This window comes from Amia ocellicauda, chromosome 16, assembly GCF_036373705.1.
Source record: "Amia ocellicauda isolate fAmiCal2 chromosome 16, fAmiCal2.hap1, whole genome shotgun sequence".
Classification (NCBI taxonomy): Eukaryota; Metazoa; Chordata; class Actinopteri; order Amiiformes; family Amiidae; genus Amia; species Amia ocellicauda.
Genome location: NC_089865.1, coordinates 12,594,683 through 12,615,724, shown reverse-complemented (window position 1 = coordinate 12,615,724; position 21,042 = coordinate 12,594,683). Strand labels below are relative to the sequence as shown.

Genomic DNA, 21,042 nt, shown 5'->3' with positions numbered 1-21,042 from the left:
ATATACTTCTGTTTGACGATCTTTTCCAATTCGGGTAGCTGTTCCTTTAAAGCAGGGATGACTCTGGAATCATCGGACACAGACACATAGAACTCCTGAAAACCACAGCACAGTTCATAGGTATAAATGTGGAAAAGTACTACACAAACAAGACTAAGAAACACGTGCGAGGAAATGAATATTTAAATAACATTAATTTGATTAATATTTTAACATGATTTTGCAAAGTGTGTTTTGAAAGGCTCTGCACATTATCTCTCAAGTTTCATCAAGAAAAGTCCATTACACAAGATTGCCTGGAGATATAAAAGCTCTAGTTAGCATAATAATTGCATAATGTATACAATAACATCCAAATGTATTTGGAGGAAGTCTAAATAAATGTTGATTTAGCAAAGAAAATACAGTCATGTTTCTTTAAAAGAGTAAAAGATTACTATCAATATTGTATGCATCAGAAGCATATCTGTCAAACGTAGCAGCATATACAGTTAGGTCCATAAATATTTGGACAGTGACACAATTGTCATCATTTTGGCTCTGTACGCCACCACAATGGATTTGAAAGGAACCAATCAACATTTGCTATAAGTGTAGACTTCATCTTTAATTTGAGGGTAGTTACATCCAAATTGGGTGAACGGTGTAGGAATTACAACTATTTTTATATGTGGTCCCCCAATTTTAGGGACTCAAAAGTAATTGGACAAACTAACATAATCATTAATTAAATTGTGAGTTTCAAGACTTGGTTGCAAATCCTTTGCAGTCAATGACTGCCTGAGGACTAGAACCCATAGACATCACCAGATGCTGGGTTTCTTCCCTGGTGATGCTCTGCCAGGCCTGGACTGCAGCTGTCTTTAGTTCCTGCTTGTTCTTGGGGGTATTTTGCCTTCAGGTTTGCCTTCAGCAAGTGAAATGCATGCTCAATTGGATTCAATTGGGCTTACCAATGGTTTACATCTTGTGGTAAACCCTCTGTATTTACTCTGGTGAAGTCTTCTTTTGATTGTTGACAGATATGCCTACCTCCTCAAGGATGTTCTTGATCTGGCCAACTGTTGTGAAGGGTTTTTTCATCACCAGGGAAATAATTATTGTGTCATCCACCACAGTTGTTTTCCATGGTCTTCTAGACCTTTTGGTGTTCCTGAGCTCACCAGTGTATTCTTTCTTTTAAGAATGTACCAATTAGTTGATTTGGCCTCACCTAGTATTTTTGCTATCTTTCTGATTGGTTTGTTTTGATTTCTAAGGCAAAACTGAAGGCAAAACACCCCAAGAACAAGCAGGAACTAAAGACAGCTGCAGTGCAGGCCTGGCAGAGCATCAGCTGGTGATGTCTATGGGTTCCAGACTTCAGGCAGTCATTGACTGCAAAGGATTTGCAACCAAGTCTTGAAACTCACAATTAATGATTATGTTAGTTTGTCCAATTATTTTTAAGTCCCTATAATTGGGGGGAACGCATATAAAAATGTGTAATTCCTACACCGTTCACCCAGTTTGGATGTAACTACCCTCAGATTAAAGATGAAAGTCTACACTTATAGCACATCTTGATTGTTTCCTTTCAAATCCATTGTGGTGGTGTACAGAGCCAAAACGATGACAATTGTGTCACTGTCCAAATATTTATGGCCCTAACTATTTCTAAACACACCAAATCAAATGTATTCAGACATAGGCAAAACATATTTGGCTTTGATTACTTAAATTGGCACCAAATATACAGTGGTGATGGATGGCGAGTGAGAGACGGACCTCCAGGAAGGCCACGGAGGCATCTTCCTCCTGCAGATGGTCTCCGTACACAGAGGCCCACTGAAGCACCAGGCGGATCACGCGCCTCTTGTTGTTGAGCGCGTAGTCCAGCTTCTCCTGCTCAGAGCCCTGCGAGGCCTGCGCGTGGAAAGTGCAGCGAGGTTAAGGAAATAAGACCACCTGACACCTGACACACAGGGCACCTCTGGGAAGGACTGCCCTCAGAGAGACGCATGGGTCACTGTAAAATACAGGGACCAGTGAAGGATCTGCAACTCTAACCATCTGAAATATTTCCATCAATATACCAAAGATAGTCTTCCGAATAACGACAGAGCTTAGAGATGGAAACATTTTGGGGAATGTGCATGCATAGTTTCATTATATATTTTTGTAAATTTTATATTTTAGAACAATTCGTAAATCAGCTGAATTCAATTAGCATTAATAACCCTGCTAGGTTGTGGCTTTCATGGTCTGATCATAGGTGACAAAGACCCCTATAATGGCTGGTGCTTTTCATGAGCTGCAGGGCTGTTTGACGTTACACTGCAAAGTTGCAAATGGTCTGTGGACAACTGATTCATGACAGATTCATGTCTGCTATTGAATCTGAATGGAGACACGAAAAAAGCCTCTCAGGAAATTGAATGTCAGCCTTCTCAGAAGAGCTACAGATGAAAAGTTTAGGCAAGGAAATTCGTATGAAGGACTCTGCTGAGTCTCTGTGTAATAGCATGGACAGTGACAGTTGCAGTGAAAGGATATTGGGCCATGAGCAATGGGCACAGCTGACTGTTGGGTATAAATACACAGTGCATCAACACAAAGTCATCGAGAGCAGGGTCTGTGGAAACAAAGAGAGATTCAGAATTAGGCTGATAGCTCAATATGTGTGAGGGAATCCAGCTAAAGTCAGTGATGATTTCACTCGGCTCCTCTAAGCTCATTGGATGCCAACGTAAGCAATAATGATCTTATAATTTCGGCACTCATTCTAGAGGGTAACCAGGGACTGAACACCGTGGCTGAGAATTAACAGGTTTAATGTACAATATCTGAAAAAATGTACTGACTAATTAAAGCAAAACATGAAATGATATCAGCTCTTTTGGTTTTTTTCGTACACAGAAATATATATATTTTTTCATGCCTCTCTCAAGTGATTAAACAGTCTTAAAACAGGAGAAGGGGGTGCTAGAGTCCCAATAGATGTTAGCACTGGCTTTTGCAGCTGTTTGGGATGTAGTATAGAGTGACAAGTAAGTTTCAATATTTCAAGATGCAGAAAACTGTGAATATATTTGTTTATTTAATTGTAATCATAATCAGGCCAACTCAAGAAACTGTCAATCATAAGCACAATTGTAAAACATTTGCAAAACATTATAGTTTAGTCTATGACATTAACCAGGCTTACTGCAAAGTTAATTAATGAGTGGACTAAGAAGAGAGTAACTCGTGTAAGATAAACCCTAAGAAATTAAATACAAAAATAAAAGAAGAAAATGCATCTCTCTGTGATACCTGATTCAATGAAATTTGAGTCCAGACGCATTGTCTCAAGGAAGTGCTCCAAGATCTTCTCTGGAGTCCCAGACATCACTGTGTACCTGCATGGGGGGATGAAGGATTAATCCCACAAGCTTCTCTAGAGTCTATGAAGGCAGTTTATATGATATTATCACCCAAACTAAGAAGTGAAATAACATAAGGGCCTTGAAAAACATTGTTTCATTGTTTAAATGAATAAACCACATTTCATTCTGTACATAGTAGCTACCTAATAAGCTCAGTAGGGTAGGACAGCAGCCCCACAGATACAACTGCTTAATGGGAGCTGACATTTTGAAAGTCAGTGCAACACCTACTACTTAGTTTTAACTGATGTGTCACTGAAAATGTACAAAGTCTTTCCTGGCTGGGATGTATAATAAACTGAGAGAAACCCAATTAGTACTTGCATCTTAGTACTGACATGCAATGACATAGTGTCCAGTCATTCTGAACATATTTGTTTAGATGCAAAGATTCAAGCTACACAAATTTCAAAAGAAGATAAAACAGTCACATTGAGAATCATTAGACGTGACACAACACAACCCTGGAGAGCAAAACTCCATGTTGTTAGGGAGAGCTCTTTTCAGCAGTTCAGTCATGAGAACAGACGTTTCATTTGCAAATCTCCACATTTTGGCCCAAAACCTACTGACTAAAGCCATTTGAAAAGTAGCAAAAGCAACAAGACCAAGTTCATCTCTAGGGTATGACTTTGGTACAAACCAAGTTTAATATCTGTAAATCTTCATTGGAGCTTTTAGTTTGAAATGCACGTTTGAAACACTGTAAAACATTTTCATTATGTACCGAGTTTGACTCTCACACTGAAATATTTTCTGAAACACTCCTTAATACCAGTCAGAGTCAAGAAAAGCTATAGGTGTTGCATAGCAGGGCTCTTGCTGTACATAAGTGCATTTTGACATCCCAAAGGCACTCATCATGTACTCTACACTTCCCAGCTACAATTGATTAAGCAGAAGCCCTGTCTGACCCGGCTGGCAGATTGGTTCTGACCTGCAGAGCACTAATGATCTCCCATAAGCCCTCCTCACGGGGAACTGACGATCATTACCATTAAAGTGACTCTTTAATAAAGCTGGCGAGGTAAATGAAAAGAGTTTCAATTAAGGCTTGACAATTTCTGCAGCCTCTCTATGGTCCCTGATTAATTTGCCCTTGGGTTCTTTATGACACCTTTCAGATACTGGCCCAGACACCCAGCGCTGGCTTGCCAGAAGTGGTGAAAAGACACTCGACTGTGGATCTTGACCAACAGCCACCACATGTCAGAATTTAAATAGTGCTTGTGCTTTAGAGCAGGAGTGTAATTCCCGTCTAACGTGTGTATTCCCCCTGCTATTCTCACAATGAACGCAGAGCAGAGAGGGGAGGCTTACTTGTAGTGTGATGGAGTGCTGCCATGGTTGGACATACGGCTGCTGGTGGGGATCTTCTCCAGCACCAGGACATCTTGCTCGTGCTCTTTCAGCCGGACTGTATTGGCCTCGACATCCTGCAGGAGTAAACATTACATTTTCCTTTTCCTTTTTCATTAATTTTTGAATTAAAATAATGTTAAAATAATGTACATTTTGGGAAGGACTATCGAAAACGCTCACATATAATAGTGTGCGAAGAAACAAACCCACGTGCTCACATGTTCAGAGGCACAGTAAACACACTCAGCATTACAGCTGTCCACACTGCTTTCGGGGGCAATACTGTAGTGGGGAGCTTTTTTTAGCTGTTTGATTGAAACTCTACGTCCCAGTGAAGAGATTGCAGGGGATTTGGAGAGGATGAGGAGACTTATATGAGAAGACCCTGATGGTCCACTCAGCTCAATTGTTGGTGTTGCTCATACAGATAAACATCACTCAGGTTTTCAGTAGGGGCAGTTGAGGGCTTAATGTCAAATCAAAGCCAAGGGAGACGTGTTGTCATGTGTTTGTCAGGGAATGTGTTGCTTAGTACAGAGGCGATCTACAAAGCACGAAAGCAAGAACAAATAACTGAATTTGTGTATCTTTTGATATACTGATTGAATACTTTGGCCTTTGTTCTTAAATTGTATAGAAATTCACTGTAATGACTCTTTTGTACCAGCAGAGGGGGACTAATCATAAATTCTATAAAGGACCTTTCGACTTGAGATGGATATATGTATGGTCACACCTGAATATCAAGGTGCATGTTATTTTCTGGAAGCTTCAAAATCACACCCAGTGATAAACCCTTCAAGACTAATCTTATGACAGCAACGTCTAATGTTTTAACTGCCAAATGTTACAGGGATATCTAATTGGCCCAAAGCATCATCCTCAATACATATACACTCACCTAAAGGATTATTAGGAACACCATACTAATACTGTGTTTGACCCCCTTTCGCCTTCAGAACTGCCTTAATTCTACGTGGCATTGATTCAACAAGGTGCTGAAAGCATTCTTTAGAAATGTTGGCCCATATTGATAGGATAGCATCTTGCAGTTGATGGAGATTTGTGGGATGCACATCCAGGGCACGAAGCTCCCGTTCCACCACATCCCAAAGATGCTCTATTGGGTTGAGATCTGGTGACTGTGGGGGCCAGTTTAGTACAGTGAACTCATTGTCATGTTCAAGAAACCAATTTGAAATGATTCGACCTTTGTGACATGGTGCATTATCCTGCTGGAAGTAGCCATCAGAGGATGGGTACATGGTGGTCATAAAGGGATGGACATGGTCAGAAACAATGCTCAGGTAGGCCGTGGCATTTAAACGATGCCCAATTGGCACTAAGGGGCCTAAAGTGTGCCAAGAAAACATACCCCACACCACTACACCACCACCACCAGCCTGCACAGTGGTAACAAGGCATGATGGATCCATGTTCTCATTCTGTTTACGCCAAATTCGGACTCTACCATCTGAATGTCTCAACAGAAATCGAGACTCATCAGACCAGGCAATATTTTTCCAGTCTTCAACTGTCCAATTTTGGTGAGCTTGTGCAAATTGTAGCCTCTTTTTCCTATTTGTAGTGGAGATGAGTGGTACCCGGTGGGGTCTTTTGCTGTTGTAGCCCATCCGCCTCAAGGTTGTACGTGTTGTGGCTTCACAAATGCTTTGCTGCTTACCTCGGTTGTAACGAGTGGTTATTTCAGTCAAAGTTGCTCTTCTATCAGCTTGAATCAGTCGGCCCATTCTCCTCTGACCTCTAGCATCAACAAGGCATTTTCGCCCACAGGACTGCCGCATACTGGATGTTTTTCCCTTTTCACACCATTCTTTGTAAACCCTAGAAATGGTTGTGTGTGAAAATCCCAGTAACTGAGCAGATTGTGAAATACTCAGACCGGCCCGTCTGGCACCAACAACCATGCCGCGCTCAAAATTGCTTAAATCACCTTTCTTTCCCATTCAGACATTCAGTTTGGAGTTCAGGAGATTGTCTTGACCAGGACCACACCCCTAAATGCATTGAAGCAACTGCCATGTGATTGGTTGGTTAGATAATTGCATTAATGAGAAATTGAACAGGTGTTCCTAATAATCCTTTAGGTGAGTGTATGTTGTATCTAAACCAGCTAACTTTGTTTTCAGTCTCCCTGTAATAATTTCTGCTCTCAAATCTGTCCACCTGATGTTGTGTAACATGTTTTACTACTGTATCTGATGCTCATACCCACAAACATGGAACAAATATCTTCAGAAAACATCTCACCCAGGTAATTGTATCATTAATGTAACAGTTGGGAGGATGCTGAATCCCAGAAGCACGTAAATAGAAGAAGCTTATCTGAACAAAAAATGAAGTGTTTGGTTGTAAAAAAACACAACAAAAAAAACAAAAACAGTTGAGTGGCATTCTCTGAGCGGGGAGAACAGATCGGTCTTCATGCCTCTAGCCCTTAGTAAATCTCTTATTTCCATTGTTGCAACAGATGAAGCGGGATTTTCTGGGAGCTTAATAAATCATGGCAGGGATTATTTACAGCAGGATACAGACATCCATGAAAATGTTCTAATTACGTCCTTATGCGAACCTAGAAGGAATTGCTGCCGACTTACCCGCAGAATCCTGTTAAAGTCCTCTTTATCCACCCTGAGAAAGTGACAGTTATCTTCGCGCAGCACAATGGACGCGGCTCTGGGAGCATCATTCACCAGAGCCAATTTCCCAAAGTCATCTCCTTCGTGCAGCGTGCACACAACACCCTGCAGAGGGACACCGAAAGAGGGTTGCATGGTGTAGGGACCAGGAAAGCTAAGTGCCCCATAGTGTTACTATATTCATCTTCACACTAAAGCCCTTGTAAGCAGGAGCATACAGATGCATATTGTGTTTTGATTTATTGCTTGGAAGCATCATGCAGAAAAAGATGTGTATGTCCCAATACAGGCCCAAACACACTTCTAATGCATGACTTGTCCCCTGTATTATTAATTCATTACTCAAACCTGACATGACAACATTCCATCCCTGCCACGGTTTCATTCAATTCCAAGTTATTAATAATGACTTTATCTTACTGCATGTCTAAAACAGCAGCCAGCAGGGCCATTAAATCCACAAAAATGGATACTGTAACATCCTAAGCATGTCACAATACACCCTTATCATAACATGCATGTGTTGCCTTCCCCATAGTGACTGGTACATAGAACGAAAAAAAAAAAAAAAGGATACCTCTTTACATTAAGGCAAACCATTAAGACATCTTTAATAATTTACATTGGAAGAGGCAAAAGTTTTGGTATTCAACATTATGCCGTATAAAATAAAATAAGTAACAAAAACTGCTTACTGTAAAAGCCTATGTATTATTCATAGATTTACAATACAAATCCCATTTAAATATTTTCTCCACATGTTCCCACTTAACACATTCCACCACTCCAAAGAAAAATGTGTTTTACTGAATAAACTATCTATTCACAGTGACATCCACAGCATACGCTAAACATGCCAAGACAAGGAAAGAAAGACTGTCGAGACAAACATACCTTGCCGTAGATCACTACGTTAACCGATCCCTTCAGAATGATATACCAGGATGTGCCTTCTTCTCCCTGATTAAACACTTAACATACAAAGTAAATTATGTTAATATTACCAGATTAATACAAAGAAATGTAAATTACAAGAATAATTAGGTCTTCATTATACCTATAAAAGCTTACCATATTCCCATGTCTTTGAAAAGGTATGGCACAAGATGCAAACGTATATCACAGAATGTGCTGTATTTTTCAGAAGAGCAATTGCGATTAAAATAATATAAGTGGAAGAATTCAAGATTCTGCAATTTCAAGATTTAAGATCTATAATGGTGTATGGAAAAAGTTTTATCCTCAAACAAATATGACTTTCTGAACTATATGATGGATCAAAACTGGCAGGCCATCACTAGATTACTTACATACTGTCCCAGCTTTAGCATGAGATTCGAAGATCAACACGCCAGCTAATTCTCTCTTGACCTACCAGGAGGAAATGGCACAATTAGCTGACCACATCATCACGGAGAAATCACATTAGTGCAATTTACAAGCATTTAATGTGAGTGAATCTGTACTTACTGTCGTGGAAAGATGAGATAAGGCCTTGATATGCAGAAGCTCCTCATATATGATCTCTAAATCATCTACAGTTCTCTGGCCGGGCCTGCAAAACAGCACATACTATCTGTCTAGGATAAACGATGTCTCTACATATCAACAAATACATGTACAAACAAATTGTTAGACAGGACTATTTATAATACATAATAATTAGTATTTTAAGTGATATAGTGCCTCAGAAAGTATGCAGTTTATTCAGGGCAGAACCTAAAACACTACTTTTTCTGTGAAGCTGGCTGTACTACTTGACCACTGAATGCCAATGATTTGATGGCCTCTGTGAAAGATTTTTTCATGCCACCAACATCATTTAATGTGTGTCCCTAAGCTCGGTACTAATTGTCATCAAGTTCTGATGACACAACCATTCTTTTGTCCTTCACAGTGACGGCGTCTGCAGAGTCACGACTCCCTGGGTCAGCAGTACGGGAGGCCCGCTGTGTTACTCACGGCTTCCTCAGGATCATCCTCATGTGGGCGTCCGGGCCGATCTGGGACAGGAGGAGGAGTGTGTCCTGCAACTCTTCGTCGCTCTCTTTCTTCTCCTCCTCCGTGGGCAGCGGGGCATCCTCTTGCTCATCGTCCAGGAACCGGTAAAACAGGTACTTGTCCTGGAAGTTGTGCTCCTGGTCCACTGCAGTCCAAACACACAAAACCCTGCCATTCAGTTTACAAACATCAATGATATACTTTACATTTGGGTCCAGCACTTTTATACTAATGTGTAAAGCAAGATTTCCATGGTTGTCACACACAACCACATTTCTGCACCAGATCAACATTTAACTCATAACAGGAAGTGTACATGCTGCTGTGTAATGATTGGTCGATTTCTCATTACCATGGTTGAGAACACCCTCCTCCAGCAGCACCTGCCACATCCCCACAGCCTGGGTGCGGGAGTGGACACATGGACTCTGCTGCATCAGCCAATCAACGAGCTCCGTCCCCATACAGCACTGCCTGCAAGAGACACACATACCGCTCAGCACAAACATCAAACTATCACAGTGGCTCTGCCCTGGCCCCTCTCAGGTGCACAGACATTGGATACTCGGCCTGCTGTTAGGTATGGAGGCCTTGGTCAAAGTATGGAAGTGTCCACGTCCAGCCACTTAAAGAACTAGGAAGATTAAGTAATATTATCTGATGCCTATCTGTTACTATATCACATATTCCAAGAATGTTCTTGCATAAGATTGGTTTTAATGCATTGGAATTATAAAGATAAAAAATTAAGTGTTCTTGTTTTTTACAGCAGTGTGCATAATATTCTGTCCGAGATTATCAGTTGCATAACTTAGTCATGGAGGATTCAATGAACAGCTCATTCTGCCATCACTAATGTAAACTAGAGGCTTTGTTTAACAATTACATGCCTTTTGGATAAATAGACAAGCTGTAGATTGAAGAAAATAATTCAAAAACAGCATTACCCAAAGTCTTACATAAAAACAAACCATCTAGAATTCAAACAATAGCATTCTCTTTCGATGCCTACCTGTAAGTCTTCAGATGGTACTTTCGGTCTCTGATCATGTGGGGAGCTCGAGAAAGGATTGAGTTGCGTACAATTTTTCCTGCCCTGAGGATCTTTTCTGATGGAACCTACAACACAGAAGAGGAGGGAAATGTCAAACTGTCGCTGTTTGTCTGTTGTTGTTTTTTGTTCCGCATACTGAAGCTGAAAAACTCCCTTTTCAAGAAAGAACTGCACACAGAAGCACACGCACATTATCCTTCAAATTCAAATTTCCCAATACCTGTGTAATGGATTTGGGATGGGGTTTGGCTTGGCTGTCATTGAGAGGTGTCTGAAAAATAAAACATTAATACAAACTGAAAAAAGGAACAAAAGGAACGCAAAAATGCAAAATGACAAATAAAGTGAAGTCAAATGAATGATGACATGAAATGGCCTTCAGTACCCCTGATATGAATGTGAAAAGGTTATCTGTTCCTCATTACTTAATTGACCAAACTCCTGCAATGATGTTCACACTTAAAAACAACTAAATCAAATTAAATATATGAATAAATAGTAAATTAATGTAAAATATATGAAAAACATGACAGGACAAGGTGCAAAATATATTAAAACAATATACAACTTTTCACAGCAATGTTATTCAGAATTTTGAAATGACCTAGGCCTATATCCTCCCTTAGAAACATGATCGTTCTTCTTCTATGCTGCTTTTCCCAATGTCTGAACTGTGTGCAACGATCTTCCGATACCTCCCTTTGCTGTGCTGCATCCGTGATGTTATACCAAAAACTCCACTCTCCTAAACCCATTCCACACAACTCAACAGAGAAGACAAATCTGATGAAAATGAATGGCATATCGCTTCCACCCGATTATTGCCGTGACCGCTGTGTGACCCGCGATTAACAGCTGCCTTTTTAGAATGGTGCCATGTGAAACTGCTATAAAGAGCAGGCATGTAATTATTTTCACTTATGTAATAAGTTAAATGTTTTATGCTTTAATTCACGCAGAGAGCAAAATGGATATGTTGTAAATTGATTGGTACATGCAGACGAGCAGTACCCCTCTCCTGTCAAATTGTGCCCTTCAGTTATCACATCAACTTCCTTGGGCTTTGAGCTTTGAAATGGTAATATGTGTCGCAGCTAAATTTAATTCAATCCAACTGGCTATTATATGTTAAATAATGTTCTCTGGAATTCAGAATTTGATCATGTATATGGTTTTGCTGTAGGTTATTAAAAAAAATCTGTGTTTCAAAACATTTCTAAATATATCAGTAAAATACATCTTTGCCAGTTTAAATATAAACACTGTGAAACCTGAGCACTTTTGCCTTTTTTAATGATAATTGAGTATGTGTTGTTTTGACCACTGTCGAGACAGTAGGCCTGAAACAGTCTGAAAGGTAAATTATGTCATATTGCAATGAACAGATAATGAACATGTTCTATTATATAGGCAGAATAATACCTGCATAAGGCAAAGGTTTTGAGATGAAAGACAGAGAAAAAGCAATTGCCTCTAATAATACATAATTTCCAATCCATTAGAAGACTACCTCCATGCATTCAGAGACATTCATACCTTTTCACTAAGCATGTACTCTAATCGTTTGTAAATTCGATGTCAGAGGCGTGGGATCATACTTCAATTGTTTTGTCTCTATTTTATAGATATCTCATACTTTTTGCCTTTTCATGAGTCTTATTATTCCTAGGAATAGTATAGTCACAGTTAAACAATATAGTTTGAAACTGTATCTTTTAAATAGCTTTTCAATAAAACAGCAGGCATTTTGCTATATTTGCCTTTTTTGTACTTCATTTGTATTGTCTTGAGAAATGATCCAGTTGAAACTTCAACAGCAGTCTCAACTGACATTGAATTAAATCAATGTCAATAATTTGTACTGATAATAATACTAATCATAGTGTTTAAAGCTACAAATATGTGTGTCATATATATATTTGACTGGGACACACCTGCAGTTTTAAAAATATCCACTGTTTAAGACCTAGCCACATGTTGGTCCCATTAAAGACATAATAAGTTTATTAAGCAACTGCCTGTCAATGTAGAACAAAACCAGCAGCCCTCAATATCTTGATGTGGAGATTTCTGTTTTTATTCATGTACACTGCATGTTAAATATGTACACAAAGAATCAACAAAGCCTAGCTAAAGCAAAACAAACTCTCTCCACCGTATTGCCTATGCAAACAATAATGTTTCATATATCAATCTGGTAGTTCATCAATGATAGAATGAAAGAGAGTGAGTCACCTCCTGAGGGAAAAGCCAATCTACCATTATAAAGTGGTTGTAATGGCCTACCTGCATGCTTTAAATGACTATCCCTTTTCTATCAAACTGACATTTCAGTGAAGAATCACTCGGCTTTGTATGATCAGTAGCTGTCAATGCATACTTAACTGTGCTGTTAATAATTCAGTACCCTCAAATACAAAATACATTCTTCAATACTGATAAAACATACGATATGTCGATAACTGTCAGTGATTGATTTGTGATTTTGATTAGCTTTGGCTGAGCTTTGTTTTTTGTTTAGTGCAAGTCAACTCTTGCGAACGGAGAGGTGATCAAACCTATAATTGTAGGAAAACTGAAGGACACAAAGTGGGAGGAAAGATGATAATTGAATCCTGATAGAGCTCTACAAGCAGATAATATCTGTCCATGTCACATGAATAATAAATGACACAGAAGTTAAATGAGATTCATTGATTTATCCACCAGTACAACTCTACAAAACACATTTTAAAGCACACCAATACAGACTTACTGGCCAAACACTATGTCTTACAATATAATAAGATATAATACAGCCTAACCTCAGATGAAGCATTTCACTACAATATATAGTTTAATTTATCTTATTGTGTGAAGCAATTGGGTCTTGATGCTGATCACAGACAGAACACAGTGAAGCAGGGCAGAGATTTGTTCAATAAAGAGAGACAACACTCTCATTCAAAAGCTGTGAAAATATTACAAAAAGAACGGTGCTATTATCGGGGTTATTCTTAGAGACTGTGTGCTTTGACAAGACTTGCCTATAAGTTAAATGTTTTAAAAACACCCAAAGCAACGTAGAGCATTATTAAATTATGTATTTTAGGCCTCTGATTCAGGATGGTGACAGATAATGTACGTAAAAGGGAAATCTGTTTGAGATACAGAAAGGTGGGACAGGATTTACTAAAAATGTAACAGAAACGGAAGAGCCACCAGTGTCTCTGTTTATATTTAGCAATGTTAAACAAACCTGCCTTTCTGTTTTTAGTTGTTTTAGGAAGTAAAAGACTGAAGTGGATGTTGACGTATTCGTCTACGTGTAAGCAAAGAAAGCACATTTTCCTGGCTAGCATTCTGCATTTCAGCATACGTGAGCACGGAAGGTTTTAATGCAACCCACTGAGCATGCTCAGACTTGAATATACAAGGGAAAAAAGCTCAACTGGTAAAGAGACAAACCAGGGGAAACAATGGGGGAAATCTATGGGTCAGGTCCAGGAAAAAAACTAAAATAACTATGGAAAACCCCGGTCAAAAAGTCTGCTCATGCTCCTGTTTTGGAATGAATAAGTAAATAATTATCATAATACCATAAATGTATCTTGAACAACAGACCTTATGATGGAGAGTGAATTATATATATATATATACACACACACACACACACACACACCGATCAGCCATAACATTATGACCACTGACAGGTGAAGTGAATAACACTGATAATCTCGTTATCATGGAGCCTGTCAGTGGGTGGGATATATTAGGCAGCAAGTGAACATTTTGTCCTCAAAGTTGATGTGTTAGAAGCAGGAAAAATGGGCAGCGTAATGATCTGAGCGACTTTGACACGGGCCACATTGTGATGGCTAGACGACTGGGTCAGAGCATCTCCAAAACTGCAGCTCTTGTGGGGTGTTCCCGGTCTGCAGTGGTCAGTACCTATCAAAAGTGGTCCATGGAAGAAAAAGCGGTGAACCGGTGACAGGGTCATGGGCGGCCAAGGCTCATTGATGCACGTGGGGAGAGAAGGCTGGCCCATGTGGTCCGATCTGTAGCTACTGTAGCTCAAATTGCTGAAAAAGTGAATGCTGGTTCTGATAGAAAGGTGACAGAACACACAGTGCATAGCAGTTTGGTGCGTATGGGGCTGCGTAGCCGCAGACCAGTCAGGGTGCCCATGCTGACCCCTGTCCACTGCCGAAAACGTCTACAATGGGCATGTGACCATCAGAACTGGACCACGGAGCAATGGAAGAAGGTGGCCTGGTCTGATGAATCACGAGTTCAAGGTGTTGACTTGGCCTCCAAATTCCCCAGATCTCAATCCGATTGAGCATCTGTGGGATGAGCTGGACAAACAAGTCCGATCCATGGAGGCCCCACCTTGCAACTTACAGGACTTAAAGGATCTGCTGCTAACGTCTTGGTGCCAAATACCACAGCACACCTTCAGATGCAGAATAGTCTATTAGTTGGGAAAAAAAAGAGAGAAAATTTTAACTGAAGCAGTCTCCTTACCTTGTTCAAGTTTTTAGAGGTGGATCCTAAGGCATTGTTAGACATATTCTCCTTGTCAGGCATTCCTGGAAAGAAGGATAAATGATAGTCAACAACCTAGTTTACTGTTACATGAAGGCTTTCTCAACATTTACATTTCCTCATACTTCCTTTTGCGGGATGGACTAAGCTACACCCCTATACTTCCAAACAAAGGTAGAGATTAATTTTAATAGATTTAAGTGAGTGAGAAAAACAGTTAGTGTGTGGTGTGCTTCTAAATATCAACCATTCACCTACACTGACTTGCAAAACTAAAGGAAATGCAACCGAGATGTGACCGAGATTATACACTTTATACCTGCATCTAAGATGATTCTGAGAAAGTTTATTCTTTTTTAAAGTAATAAATCAAAGGCCAAATTCAAAAGCACTCATCCATTCAAACCAGTATAATGTTGTTTTAAAGTGTACAAATGCGTTGTATGTTTAATAATCCTACTTAATAACCAAAAATGTGTTCACAGGAACAGAAGAAACAAAAATATGAGAGTGTCCTTTTTAATGAGAGTCTGACATCCATCACATGGATATAAACTAATCACTTTATCTTAAGTGTTTGTCAAACACAGACTCCTTGATGACATTAATTACTATGTTGAGATAATTGCATTTATCAATCTAGAAGTGCCTGGCTTTTCCATTTTCTGATTAGCCACAGAACACATAAATCAACAAGATAAAAACAATGATGGTAATTAATTAATAACATCCTCACACATATTGCACATCATTAGCACCAATGTGGGTATCAACAACAAACTGCCTGAGCTCACAGCGCAAACTGTAAAACTATTTAGTAGCTTGTGTTCATGTCTATAAGTCATTATAATCAACCAAGGCATTTCGTGGATGTGTTGAATGGGTTACGCAAGAGTCCTGGTGTGAAACAGATGGGCTGTGAGCTTACACCTGGATGGATGATTTCTTCTGCATTTCTGGGTTTTATTAACTGATTTCTGTATTCATACAATGAGAATAGAGACATTTAAGCAATCCTTGTTCTCTTTTTACAGATATATTCATATATCACAAAATCATGGATGTGTTTTTCTCCTTCCATTTCCTAATTCTACCTTATGCAGGGTTTAGCAGACCAATCTATCAAAAGTACGAAATATCTGTAGGCACATCTGGATGTACAGTAGTTTCTCGTGTGACTTGTTTTCATAGCCCTCTCCTCCAGACTGCACAGTATCCCTCGCAGTCTTTTATAGCTCTCTTTATTTCTCTTTGTTGTTGAGTTGTTTTTTTTTCTCCCGTGCCTTTAACACAGGCATATGGAGTGGTAGGAAACAAAATAGCCCAAAAACCACCACATCATGGCTAAAAGGCACCTGAAGGAGTTAAACTATCTTCCATGTCAAATCCATTCCCTACACAGTAAAACTGAAACCAATGAACAGATGCCAGAGATATCAAATTAATCTGGGATTCCCATCAAAGTGGAAACTTGATGCATGAAGCATGTACTGCAATTAATGAAGAGCAGATGAAAGTGGTTATTGTTTATTTTAATGTTTCTGTTTGTAGTACAGCTAAACACAATCCCAGTTCAAAGAAAACAGTTTTTCAAGAACCTTAATTTTCACAATAAATCCTTTAAACAATCTGTTACATTAACTAAGCAAACATTGGCATTCAATAAGGATTACATAATACATTTCATACAGCAGGCCTAGTTTACCCACTGAGCCACAGGCAGCATTGATAATAAAGTCTTTCTCATAGCTCATGGACATTTACTGTAGTTCTACGTGTCAGCAGACATACCTTTTATTACCACTTATTTCTCACATTAAGCTTATGTCTACCAGACACAGGGATATAGTCATAGGATGCAGAAGTGCAGCATAATGGGCTGTTCTAAAGGCTAAAAATGCATCGCTCTTTATGTAATGGATTTACAGTTATTTTCTTTGGCTTGTGCCAGAACATTGTCAAGATGCAGTCAGTTTCCATTTGTCTGAAGAGCACTATTGATTGTGATGTATTTAGGCTAGATCTTTTTTTTTTTCTTGTTCACTGTATTTTTAGTCCATAGATTTGTTTTTTAACCATTTACAAAGAGTCTTCCTCGTTTTTGTATTTTTTTAGAATTTGAACTGGAACATCTCCCTGAGGAGCAGGCATGTTTTAATTGACACTTTCACATCCCTTAAAAAGCACATCAAATTGTAAATATCATGCAAAATAATTTTCTTCCTTAATATTAGCAAATGCAGTATCCCATTTCGAAAACTGTTCCCTTCAGCTGTCAATGTACATTATTCATGTCTATTTATTTATTTCTGCTGGCATATTAAAGAAAGCCCTTAAGATGCTAAGATATTCTTTCCTTCAGCATTTCTGTCAAAAATAAACACCTTCTGCAACTGTTAAAGTACCAGCTAGTACTTACTGTCACTGCTGGGCCCAGTTTCCATAACACCATAGGGAGGGGCCAAAAGACCAGCCATAAACTGTCGATATTTCTGGAAAAACCAAAAACACATTATATTAAAGTCAGATAATAAGAGTGATTTTCAGAATGACCTTATTTAGTCATTTGAAAGGTATTAATCCTGCACTCAGTGTGGACCCTTTCAGCTTTCAATTAATTGGATTTATAAAATCGAAGAACATTAGTGAATCACAGGTAAAACACACGCACACCCCAGCATGGGACAAATTATAAAACTGAAGCATCATTTTGTAACCAGGGAAACATACGTGCTAGAAATCCCATTATCTTTTACTAACCCACAAATGCCAGAATCCGTTTTACAGATCTATATTTGTACCTATATGGTAAATAACTTACTGCTGATACATTTTTGTTCTTTCCTTTTAATCATCATCATAATAATAATGATGCAGCATGTAATGCAAAATGTTCCTCTGGTGGCTGTCTTTCTCTTCCCTTATTAAAATAACAATTCGGTCTTACGTAATTATGCAGCTGATCTTCACAGCTGGCACTATAAAGCATGTTAAAGCTTTACAACTGGAAACTAATTTCTATTCTACTTCAAACAGCTTTAGAATGTCACCCAGCTCGCTCGCACGGACACAAAATGAAAATGCTTTAATTACACTCTTTTTTGGCCATGATATTTTGTGTAGATTGGGACATTTAAATTTTAACCCTTTATAACCTATGTTGCAGTTACAGGGAAATGCAGTTTTTGTGCTATATTGTCACACTTTTAAAGAGGTAAATTTTCTTCAGAGTTCTGTAATAGTGCTCATGTACTACAAAATGGCAACAGTTGTTTCTTTTGTGTGTGTTTTATGCATTCATAAAATGTTTTTGTGATTGTACTGCATAACAGAATCACTAACAGCAAACAAGATTGCGCCCAGAAGCTGCAATTGCAACAGTTAATCCTTTTTTGATCAAGATCCTACTCTCGAGTTTCTAAACACTGTGCAGTGTGGAGATTATACCAGATTACACCTCCAAAATCATAGACATAAAATCTCAAATTGCTTTGCAGAACAACACAAAAATTCTATCCACGTTATCAAAGTAAAAGAAGGGAAGGGATTTTAAAAGAAGTGCACAGGATTCTGTACTTAAAAACTCTGTCAAAGGACACATTAATACAAGCTATAAATATACTCATTCAATAAATGTAACTAATAATCTGTTTACAGACAATACATCAAAGTGTAGATTGTCATAGTGAAGACATGCCATTCATTTCCTCTCTGGGTTTAACACAACTAAAAGATTTATCATGTAAATAAGGAGCGCAGATGAGTGAAATGTGCAGTGTGTTTAGATCTCTGGGACACCAATACTGTCTTTTTGGTGCACACTCTTTGATATACCTTTCATCCTCAGTCCATTCACATTGAGAGCGTGCTATTCTCACCTGCAGACCGCAATTAACTTGAATGAAGAATCATGGGCAGATTCATGCTTTAAAGAAGGTTCAGTATTCCGAGTATTCCGGAACAACATGACACAGACTATTACATTCCCAATAACAAACTATCATCTTTTCTATCTTTCACAAAACAAGTTGACTTTCATATGTTTCTTATGTCTGCATCAGTCAAGAATGGCAGTCAAGAATGGCAACAGGCTTTTTGGCCAGCCAGCCTTCACTCACTATGGCAACAGTTTCAATGTGGCATCCAACTGGGTCCCAGCGAAGGCGAACATAAAGAAGAAATCCTCTCTGACATTTTCTCTCTATGCAGTTAAAGCATCAATGACAACAGCCCTGTTATTACACCAGGGAAGAAATACTGCCCCGCGCTCACATCCTAAAGACCTCCTAAAGACATTAAAGTTTGAAACAGTACATAAAGCATTGCGTTTCATCTTCCTTGAGTTTTGTAATCAAATACAAAACATGAAACCTTAGTCAGCAACACAGATTGGAACTCATAAAAGCACTAAACTCAAAGCCGTTTGTTACCAGATGGCACTTAGCTGTCAAAGGTTGAGTAACAAAATTAAATTCTACCTACTGCTGCTTGGTAATCAAATTGAGTCCCCTTAAAGCTAAACAGCCTTCTCCTCCAGTTAAATACCTTATTTAAAAACCAGAATGTCCTCAATGTGGTAGAAAATGTTTGGTTGGAGCTACCTATTAATAAGATAATAACTGAAACATTTCAATAAACATCCCGTCGATTAAAACAATGCAGAAAGTATGCTGTAAACTGAGAGGTTTCAGTTCAGAAATACTGCATAAACTAAACCTTTAAAATTACATTTATCTTTCTAAGTAACATTTTAAAGCTGAGTTGTGCCTTCTGTGTGGGCAATTACATAGATTGGGTAGAGCTGAATTACTCAAAACCAAACACTTATCGGGACACAAAAGCTTGTAAAGACACCGATAAAAGTAATTGATTGGATCATTTAAATTGGGGTTTTGAAGCCCCCCTGGGATATATGGGTGCACATCACACCCGTAAATCACCCATGAAACACATGCTGTAGCAGTGAAATCGAATGTCTTCAAATAGGTTAAATGGGAAAAAGAAAATAATGTACTGATGATTAATTTATTCAACTGCAACATTTAATTTAATCTATTGCTCCCTGTAGACAATGAGAATATATATATATATATATATATATCACATCATACTATATAAATTGAACAGATGAGTGTAAAAGAAGCATGTCATGCATATAAACATTATTTCCAGTATCATAGATGTACTTGGCACACATAAATGAGCTAGGTTTAATACTTAACCTACAAAAATGTCAAACACAGTAAGATACAGAAAGTTTGTTAGTCATGATCATAACATGTTGCTGATGTATTGTTCATTCTGCTCTTTTCAGATTCTAACATTTAACCTAAACAATTAGTCTCCATTAGCAGAAACCCAGCCTTGTCACTGGATTTACCACCTCACAGTAACATAATCCATTAAGATCTTCTCCCCAAATTATCTTCCATTACCCCTTACCCCGCCAGATGAAGAGTATTAACTTACATCACATTAAACCTCTTATTAGGGTTTTATATAGCTGTTGAAGTGCAAAAGTCACTTGCAAAATTAGATAGATAATTTTACTAAATAATGGCATTTGACACTTTACATACACAATGGGTAAGTGACACCTCAGTTTCATTCATTCAGTTTATCTGTAAGCTTGCAACATAGTTGTATGTGTGCTGCCAGAGATATATGTTATAACAATTCAATCCAACTCTCAGATTAACCCCTTTCTGTCTCCCACCTGACTTTAAATACAGGAAGGTCGCAGCACATTCAGCGAGCTACTTTTAAAATGCAATTTCTGCTCATCCAAATGAGTGCCACTAGATAACAAATCAAAGATCTAACCTTGTGAATAATTGTTGCACTAGATGAAATCAGAATTGGATATGACAAGCCATCAGCATCTCTGGAAGCCCGTCCAAAAGGAACAAACACCTCGACTGAATCATCTAAATGTCTTCATCATTGTGTCACCCCACTAGCGCAGCAAGCGCTTCTGACATTTCCATAGAATGCTGTTGCAAACCAACAATTACAGTAAATTAGATTA

General features: G+C 38.6%; 1 protein-coding gene across 4 annotated transcripts in view; it reads right to left on the bottom strand.

Moving 5' to 3' along the window:
- rapgef4a (Rap guanine nucleotide exchange factor 4a) overlaps positions 1–21,042 on the bottom strand; it is a 51,254-nt gene that overhangs the window by 8,305 nt on the left and 21,907 nt on the right. For 3 of the 4 annotated variants that reach the window (XM_066687929.1, XM_066687931.1, XM_066687932.1), the window contains 15 exons: positions 17,434–17,506; positions 14,994–15,058; positions 10,705–10,755; positions 10,443–10,549; positions 9,783–9,904; positions 9,392–9,575; positions 8,900–8,984; positions 8,740–8,800; positions 8,324–8,400; positions 7,388–7,534; positions 4,728–4,843; positions 3,295–3,380; positions 2,536–2,614; positions 1,768–1,918; positions 7–95 (listed from right to left, as the gene is read on the bottom strand). In XM_066687929.1, the coding sequence (XP_066544026.1) occupies positions 7–95; positions 1,768–1,918; positions 2,536–2,614; positions 3,295–3,380; positions 4,728–4,843; positions 7,388–7,534; positions 8,324–8,400; positions 8,740–8,800; positions 8,900–8,984; positions 9,392–9,575; positions 9,783–9,904; positions 10,443–10,549; positions 10,705–10,755; positions 14,994–15,058; positions 17,434–17,506 (1,493 nt within the window). The remainder of the gene's footprint in view (positions 1–6; positions 96–1,767; positions 1,919–2,535; positions 2,615–3,294; positions 3,381–4,727; positions 4,844–7,387; positions 7,535–8,323; positions 8,401–8,739; positions 8,801–8,899; positions 8,985–9,391; positions 9,576–9,782; positions 9,905–10,442; positions 10,550–10,704; positions 10,756–14,993; positions 15,059–17,433; positions 17,507–21,042) is intronic. The other variant, XM_066687930.1, reaches the window with a different exon arrangement.